Source organism: Hemibagrus wyckioides, linkage group LG10, assembly GCF_019097595.1.
Source record: "Hemibagrus wyckioides isolate EC202008001 linkage group LG10, SWU_Hwy_1.0, whole genome shotgun sequence".
Lineage (NCBI taxonomy): Eukaryota > Metazoa > Chordata > Actinopteri > Siluriformes > Bagridae > Hemibagrus > Hemibagrus wyckioides.
The window spans coordinates 9,993,074-10,008,728 of NC_080719.1; the positions used below are offsets into that span (position 1 = coordinate 9,993,074).

The window sequence follows — 15,655 nt, forward strand, 5'->3', positions numbered from 1 at the left end:
CTGGTGACAAGACTTTCTTTCCAGGCTTTTTCTTTATTCATAGTTATTCAGCAGGCTAGCCATAAGCAGCAGGGTTTTTTTTGCCTTTCATCAAAAACTTTTTTAAAAAAAGTTTTCATTTGATATTTATATTTAAATAAAAGGCACCTTATGGTGCTATGACGCATCTCAGTGCTGTAACTATAGCATGTGCTGCTTGTTCTGGATTCCAGCAGATGCTGCACACAGTAGGATTAATTAGCTTGCACGGATGACATGCAACCTTTTCAGTATCAGGAACACGGCTATGAAACACTGACAAAACCGAGCAGTATAAAGTGCAACTTAAAGCTGTAAATATAACTCGGTTGAGAGCAAAACATGGAGTCACCTCAAAAGGAAAAAAAAAAAAACATTATGCATGATGTGATGTCAGCCAACACCTTACTGAGCTTTTGTCAACAATGCAAACACTGTAGAAACTTTCTAGAGAAAAGATAACGATCCCGACCCGAGTCATGTTTTAGATAGAAGGTTAAATACTTTGTCTATTAATGCATTTAACTAGATCTCTACAAGCTATTACATTGTGAGCAGTTTTATTCCTAATAAATTAGATTTCAAGGCAACTAACACATGGGACTGGGCAGCACTTTGGAGCTTTTACTTGCCCAGTGGGCTAACTAATGGAGTAATGACTTGTTCATTTATGTATCTATCTAGCCGCCTCTTCCCAAATGGAGTGGAATGCTATCAGTGTAAAATTGAAGAGTCTGTAATAGTATTGTGCAGGTTGAGCAGAAATCACAACGTTTGTATAGTGACAGTCTAATATTTTACAGAAATATATAAATTTAGGACACATATTAGTTTGTTTCTAATAATCAAGCCAGAAGTGATGGTTGCAAAGAAAGACTCTCTGAAACAATATGAGGAAGAAGCCCTGAGAGGAAAATGAAACCCATCCTCATTTGACACCGGTGTTATTATAAATCCCTTTTCCTTTTTGTAACTGGTTACTATTTGGTCAAAAATCTAGGAATTTCATTCTAGTTTGAACAAGAAGTCTATTTTGTTGAAGTTGTCCACTGTTCACTGAAGCAACTGAAGTCTATAGCCTTTAGAAGTGCATCGTGTCCTCTGGATTTGATGGCCTTGGAGTGGATTTGTGCTACTGCCTTGATGTTTCTTTAGTTACCTTGACATGCTGCTACTACTAGACAAGTTCCAGCATGTATTTTAGTGATGGCACTCTGTCTGATTTAATCCTGGTGTTTTTCGTAGAATTCCCTCATAGTCTGTTTTTGTTTTCAGCTTATGACTTTAGATGGCCCTTTTAGTGCTTGAAAAGCTGCCACCTACGATGATGAACTACAGGATTTGTAGAAAATTCCTTCACATCCTTGTTTCTAATCAGCTTAACACATTTCCAGATTTAAGATCACATGCACACATCCCTTTGGATAGATGAGTTGACACACCACTCCTGTCCCTGCAGAGCTCCAGCCAGCTGGCCACGGATCTCCGTTCCAGACACTGATTCTCAGTTTGCCAAATTTGAGATTCACAGCTGTGTGTGGCAGGAGGAAAACTGTGAATGGATGTATGAAAGTTTAATGACGCGACTCTCTCTGTGGATTTTTCGGGCTGCAGCATGGCATGGATTGGAATATTAAAACGGCGTCCAGAAACAGCAGGCCAGAGGAAAAGAAATGGAAGCGAGGACTTGTGTGGTCGTGGAAGATATATGGATGTAACTATGTTTTTGTTCCATTGGTAGGCTAGTAGTGCTTGAAGCCGTGCGCCGTGGTTTACTTTAGCTGCACTACGGCAAAAAAAAGTGGTGTGGGGTCAGAGATCTTCGAACCTTGAAGAATTGTGGAGTCTGTCTTCTGTGGCTGCTGGATGGAAAATGGCTTAAGAGCATGTTCTGCCTTTGGAGTCGAAGAGCAAAGACAAAGAAGGAATGATTCACCATGTAGCACTGAACTAAAAGCCATCCAAATTACAGGCTGCAGGTCTCCCGAATGACCTCATAACATTGGTACTGTGTTTGAATAGAGGGTCCAGCAGAAAATTGTTGTTCCCACTGAATATTCTTGACCAAGATAGTGCTAGGACTTTCATTATGTTTCATATGAGTTACAATACAATACAATTCAACTCAGTTTTCTTTGTATAAATAAATACATTAAAAATGTATATTTATACTTAATGAGCAAGCCAGAGGTGACAGTGGCAAGGGAAAAACTCCCTGAGACGATATTTGGAAGAAACTTTGAGAGGAAACTAGATGGTGCCATTATAAAAATAATTTCCTTTCTACAACTGTAGTCTATATAATTAAGTGCAATTATGTAACCAGGAGCGTTTGAGCAACTTTTCAGTATAATTTCTGAAATCCTTATATTTTTAAGTCAAAGTAATTTCTGTTAAAGTTATAAACTGTTCACTGATTGAAACCCGAGTGCAAAACTATGTGGCAATTGCAAAGCCATCTCCATGCTTTCTAAGTGGTACCATCCACACTAATCCCAACTATCTCCGGGATCCTCTGCAGCAGCGAGCGGCTTCCAAGTGATGCAACCCAACCAGAAGTAGGGTATCAGAATAGATCAGGCAGATCCAGAGAGCAGAAGTGGTCAGGATCACTGATACAGAAAGGCTGGGACTTGCATGTTTAATCTGAATATGTCCAACCTTTTCCCTTTAATACAATTTTTCTTTCTACCCCAGCCAAGAAGAAATGACCTTTTTTTGATTAAACATATCAAACAACTCTATAATCAGGCTATTTACAAGCTTGAAATCAGCCGAGGGAATCCATACCCATTCCCGTTCGAGCCCTTGTTTAAATTCGGCCTGTGGTATTCTTATTCCATTAGACCGTTCCATACATTAATCTTTATCCGAACACATTCAGGATGCATGTGCTTTATGAATGGTAAGCACTAATTAGCCTTTTGGAGCGCTGGATTAATATGCCAAATGGATACGCAGCAGCGTAAAAGTTTTATGCCTTCACTCTTAAATGTCTCTAGGCATGAACAGATGGCTCATATAGAAAACAGATCATTTCTACAACGCATAAGATTCATTTTTATTATTTTTTTTTTGTTTGTTTTATGATTTTTGTGATTAATGCCAGACAGGCATGGAGAGACTGGAGCATAATCTGTTGTCATAAAAAAATCTATTAGTTGTAGTTAGGTTCTCTTTTTAATATGCTGCTAGCTTGTTGATCCAAGGAGTTAGGTAATTTAATATTGTATCCTTGTTGAACTTCATTAACTAGCCCACTAGACAGGTGTGTTGCATGGTTCAGTCATTAATGGTGTATTCACACTAGACGATCTGTACCATGCTCGAGTATGTTTGTCCCCGAAGTCCAGTTTGTTTGACTAGTAATGCTAGCACACTGAACTGTGCCCAGGCATGCTTGAAGAGGTAGGCTCAGGTACAGTATAAATCTGTTAGTCATGTGAGAGGGCCATGATTCACTGTGCCACTCAGAAGAAGTAAGTAAAGTTACAGTAATGGATTCTACTGTGCTTGGGCACTGGACATGGCACCCGGGCCTGGTGTGTGAGTATGTGCTAACTTAAGTAAAGCCGATGTTTAACCTTTTATTGGTTTATGGTATTATCTTGTTCACATTGTATGGATTTCCTTAATTTAAATGTTTTATTCAGAGCAACAGTTCTGACTTGGACTAGGATTAGTAATCAGCATGGGTCTAATAAGGCCTTCATGTTGATTACCTATATGGTAATTGGTCCAAAATGGCCTCAATGTTAATGAATTATCTATTTAGCTAACTGGTCTAATTTGGAATTTCTCTCCAGGTAATTTAGTCTTAAATAGCCTCTTTGTTAATTTGTATAGAGGTTACTTGGTCTAACACGGTTTTTGTGTGTTCCCTCCTTTTGTTTCAGTATTGATAAGGTGTCAAAGGTGGCCTCTCCGGTCCTAGTGATTCATGGCACGGAGGACGAGGTGATCGATTTCTCGCACGGCCTGGCCATCTATGAGCGATGCCCACGTGCCGTGGAACCACTGTGGGTCGAGGGAGCAGGGCACAACGACATTGAGCTGTACGCCCAGTACCTGGAGAGACTCAAGCAGTTCATCTCCTTCGAGCTGGCTACCTCCTGAAAGCACACTGCAGCACACTGTACAACATCACGGCACACACTGCGATGAGCTCCTCTCAGCTCTTTAGACACCAAGCCGAGGATCAGCATCAAGGATTTGCACTTGCTGACAGAAATTCTGGACTCTTCGTCGTGTATATGGTGGTATTAAAGGACGGGGCCTTTCCATTTCTGCAAAGAGGGAAAGGCTTTTATTGAGGTTTTTTTTTTTTTTTTGATTCTTTTCTACTTGATGAAGAAAAATTTAAAGTGCACCACATACTTTACATATTTTGTGTTTTTTATTTGTGTAACTGATTTATTTTGTGTGTAAATACCCAGAAGGGGTAAGTTAAATGGATGCACTTTTATTGTGCTGTTATGTTCAGGTGACCACTATTTTTTTTTTTTTTTTTTATTCTTTGTCATTTTGTTTTAATGATTTCTAAGCATTCCATTGGTCCATTGGATTCACTTGGCTGGGATAAAAGTGGATTTTTTTTAAAAAAATTTTTTATACAGAGCCAGTATATGTGTATAGTGTTTTTCTTTTGTTTTGTTCTCTCTCTCATTCTCTCTCTCTCTCTTTTTTCTTTTAAGTAATTAAGTGAAGGAATACTACCACTGAAAAACGCATCAATGTCACATGACTGATCAAACCACTACATTGTTTCTGGCTCTGGAGCATGGTGCTGTGTGTTACTACAGTAATCAGGGCATTGTTTGTGCATACACACTACATAAATAAGGTGTTCATATATGAAATCTTGGTCTCTGTTTTGGCTCCAGTGCTACAGTAAGCCTTATGCTCTCAGACATTTTGCTGTCTATTTTTTTCTTGGGAGCGGGCTTTTCTCAAGGTTAATACTAGCTGCTACTCTTCCAATGAGAAAAAAAAAAAATCACTGTGAGACTGAACTGGCAAAACAATATGGGTACAAGGTGAATCGTATTGAGCCACACAAAAAAAAAAAATCATCTCATCCGCCCCAAAATTTTGCAGCTGCTTCCTCAATCCTGACATTATATACTGACCCCAAAGGACTCTAACCCCGGAACACAAAGAAAAGATAACACTAAAATGCTTCAAGTGCTTATATTTCAGTGCTAGCTTTGCAAATGTTAATGTATTCAGGGGCTAGCACTAGACACTAGAAGATACAATGGTTTAATTAACGGAAGGAACTTGGTTTATTCGTAGCTGCAAATATCATGTTGCAACTTTTGAAGGGTTTCTTTTTTTCTTTTCTTTTTCTTTTTTTTTTTTTTGTGCAAATGGGCTGGACTTATCGGTGTTCATCAATGTGTTGCTGTAAGATAACACTGCATTGGCAGATACACGTGTACCAGGATATTATTGCTTTTCTCCACAAGTCCCGAGCAAGGTTTGAAGCTCCTCCTTTATCCTCACTGGAGTTCGATGGAGACTGCTTTTAAGGAACGACTGAACCACAGCCCTAACTGAGCCCCGCTGTTGCTTTTGATACCGACGGTTTTTAAACAATGTTTTTTCCACTACTTATTAATATTATCTTTACACCTCTTTTAATGCTGGTTTGTAAGATAATCGTACTGTATACATCATCTCTCCTCTCGATAGATACGTAAAAACAAAAAAAACTGTATTTAGTCTTTTTAATGATTTTGACACTGGAATTGCTGTATGCAAATATAATGCTGAAAAGAGAAAAAAATAGTTGGTACAAAATGTGCTAGTGTAATTTTTTTGTTTTGTTTTATCAGATCAAATGAAAAAGCCTTAAATGTGCTGTGAGAAGGATTTATTACTCACTTGATGTTGGCTGTTGCCTCAGAGCAACCCACTGGATGTTGTATTGCTATATAATGGAATAAAGGATGCATGGAATATTGAACATACATTTTTTTTTCCCCCCTTTTTTATGAAGGTCGAAATTTTAGCTGTCTACAATACGAGTTAAAATTAAATAACGACGAGCTCAAATTGCTGACTTTTGCTTAAGTTTCTTTATGTCCAAATTGGTAAAAAGGTATTTTTTAAAAGAAAAAGCCACCAAAAGTAATTGGATTAAAGTAAATAAGAATTTTTAACATTTGGTTGCAGAGTCTTTATAGTGAGTTACTGTCTGTAGTGCAGAAGCTATAGACATCACCTGAGCTATTGCATTCCCTGGTGATGTTCTGCCAGGCCTTTACTGCATCTGTCTGCAGTTCCTGGTTGTTCTTGAGCTATTCCTTTTATATGGTTTCGTATCTTTTTGCAGTCTGCGACTGCCTGAAGTCTAGAACCTATAGACAACACCGAAGACTGCATTCCTTTATGTTCTGCCACAACTTTCCTGGAGTTGTTCTTGGGGGTTTTTCCTGACTGCGAAATCACTGACTGCAAAGTGCATTCTACAGAGGTCACCCTACCTCATTTGTCTGCAGTCACATAATCAATAAATACAAGACAACCATTTCCATTGGCAGTCATATATGTTCATGTAGTATGCTTCACACACCTTACCCTGGAACAACTGATCAACCAACTGTAATAATTTTTGGTCCTTTGTAAAGTTGATGCCACGTATTAAAAGTTCTGTAATTCCAACACTGTTCAGCAGATTTAGATGTACACCACAATTAATCATATATCTCCTATATACTATGTTAGAAAGATTAAACTTTTGAGTGTTTATGGACAATTCATTTCGGATGATCTCTTTTAAAAAACCTCCTTTGGATGTTATGGGGTCAAATGCAAGTTAGGATGTTTTACCCCGAGAATATTTACTTATTTGAAGATTTTTTTTAATGTATTTATTTATTTTCATAGTATATTTTTTAAGACCCTTCTCTAAATATACTATACTTTTGGATTAACAGAGTGGAGCCCAAGGCAGTAGCTAGGTAATAAATAATAATAGTGCTTATTTATAATATAGTACTTTTTGCAAACTCAAGGTCACTTTGCAGTTTGTTGGGTTTTTTCTTTCTCTTTACACTAAAGCAAAGAAGAATAATTTCAAAGATCTGACCTTGAAGCTCCATTTTCCCATAGCTTTTGTCTGAACATGATGTTTTTACATAATGTTGGCAGAGACAAAGGCAGCACTTATCTGGTAGCTTAAGCTGCCGGCCAAAATCAAGCCACGAGGGCCAGAAAGTGCTTGTTAATGTGAATCATTTATGTTGTCTGCACAGTGCATTTACTCTTTTTAACACCATATCCACACTTCCTGTCGTCTTCTCGCTCTTTCATGGAGAAAAGTGTTGTTCCACTTCAGCATTAATCACTCCTGTCTAAACCACCTCGAGTGGCCGGTTGATTAGTTACCAGTTCATGTGAGGGTCATAGGGACAGTAGAAATATTGGCTCTGTGCCATAAGTGCTGCCAGGCCTTGAGCCAAAGTCCTGTTTTACACACCTACATGCCAGAATGAGACAAGTAAGAGAACGGTTAAGGGGAGAGACAAAGACAAATCTGTGCTTCACGGTCACTGGATTTGTGGTGGTAGATCAACAACAAAAAAAGGGCACTGTGAATTCTGTATTTATGATCAAGAATGATGTTTGTTTATTCCTTTGGCCGAGATTTTTTATTGAATTGAATTGAATTGAATTGAATTCGACAAGTGACATGAGCTCACAGATGGCCGTGATTGGTTAGAGAGAATATGCCGCTGGCGTTGTTGGGATTCTCACATGCTTTCAGTGATGGGATCTCAAACCTCTAGAATTATAGATTTTTACCTGCAATAAGAGTAGAGTCAAGCTACTACAAATGGAAGTCTTGTTTTGCAGGTCACTGTTGTATAGAGGAAGAGAATAAGTTGTGCCCATCCAACATTATACATGCAAATGGAATTCTACACGATGGGTTGAATCTGGACCTGCCAGTAAAAATACAGCCATGCTGTTGATGGAAAAACCCTAGCGTTAATTATATGGAAGCCCTGTAGTTAATATGCTGACTTTTTTTTACATGCATTTTGGTTGGACGTGTGGCTCTAACAGAATTGGTAGTAGTGTACTTTCAGCCAATCTCGTTATACTAATAATGTTAATAGGTGAATGGAATAAACAGTCTCCATGACAGTCCTGCTGAAGATCATTAAAATAGCAAACTTGGAATAAGTTTGAACTAGAGGTTTGTGTAAGACTTTTTGCTTGTACCTGATAGACCAGTCAGTGTGCCCATGCTGATCCCTTTCCACTGCCGAAAAACGTAGTGAATGAAGCTGACCTGGTCTGATGAATGAAACACCCCATGGATGGCTGGGTGCGTGTATGCTGCTTACCTGCAGAAGAGATGGCAAAATGCCACACTATTTGAAAAAGGCAAGCTGGCAGAGGTACTGTGATGCTTTGTTCTCCTAAGAACCCTTGGGTCCTGGCATTCATATACATGTTACATGTACCACATACACCCCTTCATGGCAGTATTCTCTAATGGCAGTGGCTTCTTTCAGCAGGATAATGCACCACACAGTGATAATGTTCAGGAATGGTTTTAAGAACATGAAATAAACTTTAATTTCAGAGTATTATTTCAGAGTAATGTTCAGTTACATGTCTAAAAGGGTTTAATGAGCATTGCAATGGTATAAGATGTCATAAGATTGAATAAAATACCTATTGAGGTGGTGTATAGTGAGAAGATGAGGAGAGACCCCACCACAGATGTTTGAGGTATACCAGTCATTATCTGATAAAATATAAACCATGCATATGCAGGTTTGCATCACAGGTTCTCCAAATGTAATTTGGGGATTGCACACCCATAGAAATCACCCATTTATATGAAATATGTTTACTGTTAATGGCAATTTGGAGGCATTTCTTTTTGTAAATGGGATTTCCCCAACAACTACTGCTCATATATGGGTGTATGAATGTGTAAAATAACTGCCACTTTTCCAAAGCTTACCCCTGGCTCTTTCACACATAATTAAAACTTGCTCTGTGCTTGCTTTGATAAATGAAACCCCAAATATATCTGAGTGCTGTTCTTCTACTGCCAGTGTTAGAAAGAGTGACAAGGAGAAACATGCCAGTCTCCACGGAGCTGCTTGAAATTAGACTGATTGGGATGCAGCAGATCACCCTCTGTGGTAAAAGCAGAAACTAACTTGTAAATGGCAAGTTGAAACTTTTTTCAGGCTTGAAATGGATCAGTGGTGACTGATCTGTAGTTCACTATTAGTTAAGATAGCTACTCGAGCAACAGATTTACTCGAGCTTCCTTGATTGTAATTGGAATTTTCTTGCAATAATGGCCCCCTGGAGCTCTGAGGCGATGTGGTCCAGTTGCTGGGTGATGGGGTGGCTGGTGATTCCAAGCTTTGAGACATTAATGAGACAGGAATGGAGATAGGGCTTGGGTTTTTGCTGGGTATATGTATATCAGGGGTGTAATTGATGATGTTTTCTACACAATTAAAGATACAAATACAAAATTTCCTTTTAAAAGCTTGCCAGAATGTTTTACTGGACATCTGGTTTGGACTAGAGGACTGTATCAAAACTCAACTAAAAGTTGTGCATGGGGGAAAATTTTATTTTCTTGCAGGTGTGTGTGAGATGAATATTAAATAAAGAACATACTTGTTAACACGAACATGTGGCAGTCTTTAGTAATTGCCTGGTCAGGGATGTGATGGGCAATTTAAGCTCTAATTTTATTTAGATTTCAAAACTAGAAGCATCTAAAACACTGTGTGGAGGTACAAATAAATATTATAACTGACCAGTGTTAAAAACAGTCCCACAGCCTACATTTTTAGGCTCTGGGTTCCTATAATCTGGGTGCCCCAATATTTCCAAGCTGCCACTATTGGGCCCTTGAGCAAGGCCCTTAATTATATCAGCTTCAGGGACATTGTATCAGGACTGACCCTTTTCTCTGACCCCAAATTCCTAACAAGCTGGGATATGTGACGAAAAGAAATTCACTGTGCTATAAAAAAAAAAGAAGAAGAAGATGTAATTTACACACCCAATGCTTCCAGCGCTGGCATTTTTACCTCTGTTGTTTGTTTTTCCAGAAGCGTAGTGTTAGGGTTCTGTTTTAGGCCACATACAGAAACAGACATGAATATTTGGAGCACCAAACATCTACAGATTCAGACGGTGGCATTGTATTACACCCCTATTGTGTATGATCAGAGCTTCCTGCGAGTACATGTTCAGAGCAGTGGGTTATTTTCATCTTTGCCCATTTTCTCAGCAATCCCAAGCTTGGTCCGCAGTCCGTGTAGAGCCTCGGAAAGCCAAGGGCTTGAAGCGTGTTGCGAGTGCTGATCTGGATGTGCCTTATATGGCAGTAACTCAGTGGCTGAGGCACTATGTAAGTGATCAGAAGATATGAGTTCAAAATCCCATGGCTGCCAGAGAAACACTGCTAGACCACTGATTAAGATCCTTAATCATCAACTGCTCAGCTTTATGCACTGACTGTAATCCTGTCTCTTTAAATAAAAGCAGTTGCCAAACAAATGTCTAACATTTTCAAGCAGAAATCTTGCATATATATATTTTTTTTTTTGCAGATGTAGCAACGGGGCAAGCTTAGTGAATGCACTGCTGGATTTCTGATCATTTCTATGCATGTTTTTGAACTTCACTATGTTTATCAATATGGCAAAATTTCACTGTTCTGAAACAAATGTACAAATGGACAGTCTGGTGAGTGAGTGACTCGCTTTTAGACGTTTATTCTCAAATCCAGACGTTTCTGACAGCATGTTGCACTCTAAAGTAAGAAAGAATTCCAGTCGACTGCTAACATGAAGTTAAAACGCAATAAACAAAGCCATCAGTATGATAAAAATAGACAGGCTTTGCATAAACTGAAACAGCAGCAGTACAAACAGTACAAAATGTGTAAGCAATGTGTTTGGAAGAACAATGCACAAAGCACCAGTCACACTTTAAGTGCTTAGGCACTGTCTATTAATTTCTGTTTGACTCCAAAAATGGAGTCTACACATTTTACACATATATACGCAATTTTCCTGGTTTTCTGATTATATTTGCGTTTACAGGCACATCCATAATAACTGGCACTTTCCGTGAAAACCTGCAAAAAATGAATATGAATTGAATAGTAATTATTTATGAGACCTAAACATCATGGGGATATTCTATAGATTTAAACATTTTTTAAACTTAAACATTTTCTTAAGTAGTCCTTCTTTTTTTTTTTTCCTGAAAAAGCCTAGTTTCAAAATGATCAGCACATCCACAGTTATGTGCTGAATCCGCCCCCAGAGTGAATAACATCACCAGGCCTGTAATGATTAAGACCATAGGAAACACTCGTAGAAGACCCCTTCACTCAGAATATTTCATGCTCATTTCTACTCTTAAAGTCTTGTTCAATACATTTTCAACACTCCAAAGACTTTCATCATTTCCAAAGGCTGAGCTGATCAGTACAAAACACTGATTTTGTGCCTCTGCAGACAGCTGTGATTTGAATGTAGGTTTGGAGTCAATAACATGTTGAAAGGTCAACACTGATCTGCTCTTTAGTGCTCTTTTGAAAGCTCCTTGTGCTCACTGATGGCAAGTAAGCTGACAAGTATGCAACCACATATTTAGTGAAACAGCAATAGCGGTTCTACATACTGGGAGCAATTATATTTGAAAACTTGCTCAATAATGACAGTTTGCTCATGTTTGCACTTTAAACATTTAATGAGGAAAAGGTTAATAAATAATAACTCTCATGAAAATTGCCGTTTGAAAGAAATAAATACATTTTTTAGTTCCACGGTATTGGAGGGGAAAATGAAAGGATTATGTTTATAAACTGCCTTTCTACAATTATTTGCCAGTTATATTAAAGAATTCCAGTAATTCAAGACATAAGTGTACTTTTGTTTGGATGTACACTATATTGGCAAAAGTTTTGGGACACCTCTGCAAATCATTGAATTCAGGTGTTGTTTTTCAGGGTTCGGGCTCGGCCCCTTAGTTCCAGTGAAAGGAACTCTTAATGCTTCATCATACCATTACATTTTGGACAAGTTAATGCTCCCAACTTTGTGGGAACAGTTTGGGGATGACCCCTTCCTGTTCCAACATGACTGCACACTACTGCACAAAGCAAGGTCCAAAAAGACATGGATGAGTGAGTTTGGTGTGGAGGAACTTGACAGTTCTGACCTCAACCCAATAGAACACCTTTAGGATGAATTAGAGCGGAGACTGCGAGCCAGGTCAAAACCGGGGCATCTGCCTTTACATGCACATGAATTTAATATAGAGTTGGCCCGTCCTTTGCTGCTATAGCAGCTTCAACTCTTCTAGGGAGCCTTTCCACAAGGTTTCAGAGTGTGTTTATGGGACCATTCCTCTAGCTTTTGTGAGGTCAGGCACTGATGTTGGACGAGAAGGCCTGACTTGCAGCCTCTGCTCTAATTCATCCCAAAGGTGTTCTATCGGGTTGAGGTCAGGTCCTCTATACCAAACTCACTCATCCATGTCTTTATGGACCTTGCTTTGTGCACTGGTGTGCAGTCATGTTGGAACAGGAAGGTGCCATCCCTAAACTGTTCCCACAATGATTTGGAGGGGTGTCCCAAAACCTTTGGCAATATAGTGTATATATGCATGCCAATCAAATAGACTTACAGGTGAGGTAAAATACGCAGCTTTAAAAGTGCTGACGTTCATCAGTTTCTGATAGTTTCCAACAGCAAGCTAGAACCAAGTGCAAGAACATTTGAAGCAAGTTTCACACATTCAGCAGTTCTATCGCCACAAGTCACCACTTGCTGTACTATGAAGTCATCACTGAGTTTTCCTACTTCTCATATGAGATGAAGGAGAAGTAGTATGTGCTCTTTACCATGGATCACCTGCACTCTACTGTCTTCACTCCCATTGGTAGTTGATACACCAAGTCAGTCTGTAACTTTTCTCAACTTTGTCATCTTGCCGGAAAAGCTGGTCACCAATGGTCAACATTTATATTTATTATTTACAACATGTTTACAACAGCTCTACATGTTCATCATGTTTATTTTTGTGTGTGCAGAGTTTGCACAACATTTTCAAACCAGTAAATTTGTTTGACATACTCCCACTGGATCCTGACAGCCTGTAGTGTACCTTGAATATTCTCAAATTTATCTCAGAATTCTTATAATAAGGATACAATACACCAAATATATGCAATTATTACAACAATGTCTAGACGTAGATATTGTGCTATAAGATATAGAGATATAATCTTGCCCTGTTGGAAAATAATTTTGCTATTTTTTCAAGCAGCAAAATGATCCATCACTAAAATAAGAAAATGTGTAGATGTCAATATAATAATCTTATATTTCAATTATTGGTAATCTTATCTAGATACACTTGAATATACTCAAAGTTGCCATTTTTGTTTTGCAGAGCAAATTTATTTCCATTCAATTTTATTTTTTATAGCATTTTAACACGTGTTAACAAAGCACCTTTACAGAAATCTAGCTTTAGACTATAATGAGTAAGCCAGAGAAGAAAGGTGCAAGGAAAATCACCCTAAAAAAAACGTGGTTAAGAATCCTTGAGAGGAAGCATACTTAATGAATACAAATCTACAAATCCAGGACCAACTTAGCCTTGAGCCTAGAGGCATGAGATAATACCAAACTACTCTAAGGTCAGGAATGTTTGTGCTGTCCCCTCACAGCATTGCACTATTCAGCTACATGATGATGATGATCATGATTATTATTATTATTTTTCATTTCATTTCATTGTCTGTACCGCTTATCCGATCTATCATCGGGTCACAGGGAGCCTCAGGCGTCATCGGGCATCAAGGCAGGATACCCCCTGGATGGAGTGCCAACCCATCGCAGGGCACACACACACACACTCATTTACTCACGCAAACACACACTACGGGCAATTTAGAGACTCCAATCAGCCTAGAAGCTTGTCTTTGGACTGTGGGAGGAAACCGGAGCACCCGGAGGAAACCCACCAAGGAGAACATACAAACTCCACACACACAGTGAGCGGGAGTGAGACTCAAACCAAGGACGCTATTATTATTATTATTATTATTATTATTATTATTATTAGTTGATTACAGTGAGTCATGAGCCAAACTGAAAAGTGTGTATGACATTGCTAAATTCCTGGTTGAGGTTTGATGATTTGAACTCAAGGTTTATGATATTTCTTAGCTTCAGTTATTTATTTATTTGTTTGTTTGTTTGTTTGCTGTTGCTTTTATTTAATACAGTATGTTGACATTGCTTGCTTGGCTTGGGCAACCAAAATATTGTCCAACAAAAATCCTTAACCATCAACTGCTTGCTTGATAAGCCATATAAATCATCTGGGTCATTATTATTGTAGTATTTACTCCCTTTCACTTTTTCAGTTTGTAATGCTAATACCTGGAGCTGAAATGAACTTATTATGTATGTCATAAATCTATACAAAATTGAATGTTATACCGAAATAGAGTGAAAAGCCAATATAGTTTATATCTTGTACAAAGTTTGGGCTTTTCTCCCAATTTGATGTTGCATGGTGGCTTAGTGGTTAGTACATTTGCTTCACACCACTCAGGTGGGAGTTTTTATGTTCTTATGCTTGCTTTCTCTGGGTACTCCAGTAGTCCAAAAACAGACACTTTAGGCTGACTGGCAAATTGTCTGTCGATTGAGTGTGTGCCCTGTGACATGTTGGCACCCTGTCCAGGATTCCCTGTGTAGGATAAGCATTTACAGAAAAAGGCCATTTCAGTTCCAGGAAAAATTTAAAAAAAAAATTTTTGTGGAAAAAATGGGTTGAAAACCTACAGTGAGGGAAAAAAATATTTGATCCCCTGCTGATTTTGTACGTTTGCCCACTGACAAAGAAATGATCAGTCTGTAATTTTAATGGTAGGTTTATCTGAACAGTGAGAGACAGAATAACAACAAAAAAATCCAGAAAAACACATTTCAGAAGAGTTGTACATTGATTTGCATTTTATTGAGTGAAATAAGTATTTGATCCCCTTTGCAAAACATGACTTAGTACTTGGTGGCAAACCCTTGTTGGCAATCACAGACGTCAGACATTTCTTGTAGTTGGCCACCAGGTTTGCACACATCTCACATCTCAAGGAATTTGGGCCCACTCCTCTTTGCAGATCCTCTCCAAGTCATTAAGGTTTTATGGCTGACCCTTCAGCTCCCTCCACAGATTTTCTATGGGATTAAGGTCTGGAGACTGGCTAGGCCACTACAGGACCTTAATGTGCTTCTTTTTGAACCACTCCTTTGTTGCCTTGGCCATATGTTTTGGGTCATTGTCAGGCTGGAATATCCATCCACAACCCATTTTCAATGCCCTGGCTGAGGGAAGGAGGTTCTCACTCAAGATTTGACGGTACATGGCTCCGTCCATCGTCCCTTTGATGCAGTGCGGTTGTCCTGTCACCTGGGGATGGTGTACTTGGAGTCATAGGCAGCATTCCTCCTCCTCCAACACGGCGAGTTGAGTTGATGCCAAAGAGCTGGATTTTGGTCTCATTTGACCACAACACTTTCACCCAGTTCTCCTTTGAATCATTCAGATGTTC

General features: G+C 38.8%; 1 protein-coding gene across 1 annotated transcript in view; it reads left to right on the plus strand.

Moving 5' to 3' along the window:
* abhd17c (abhydrolase domain containing 17C, depalmitoylase) overlaps positions 1–5,990 on the plus strand; it is a 44,053-nt gene extending 38,063 nt beyond the window's left edge. The window contains exon 3 of the mRNA XM_058401282.1: positions 3,915–5,990. Within this exon, the coding sequence (XP_058257265.1) occupies positions 3,915–4,134 (220 nt within the window). The 3' untranslated portion in view covers positions 4,135–5,990. The remainder of the gene's footprint in view (positions 1–3,914) is intronic.
* The last annotated feature ends 9,665 nt before the right edge of the window (positions 5,991–15,655 follow it).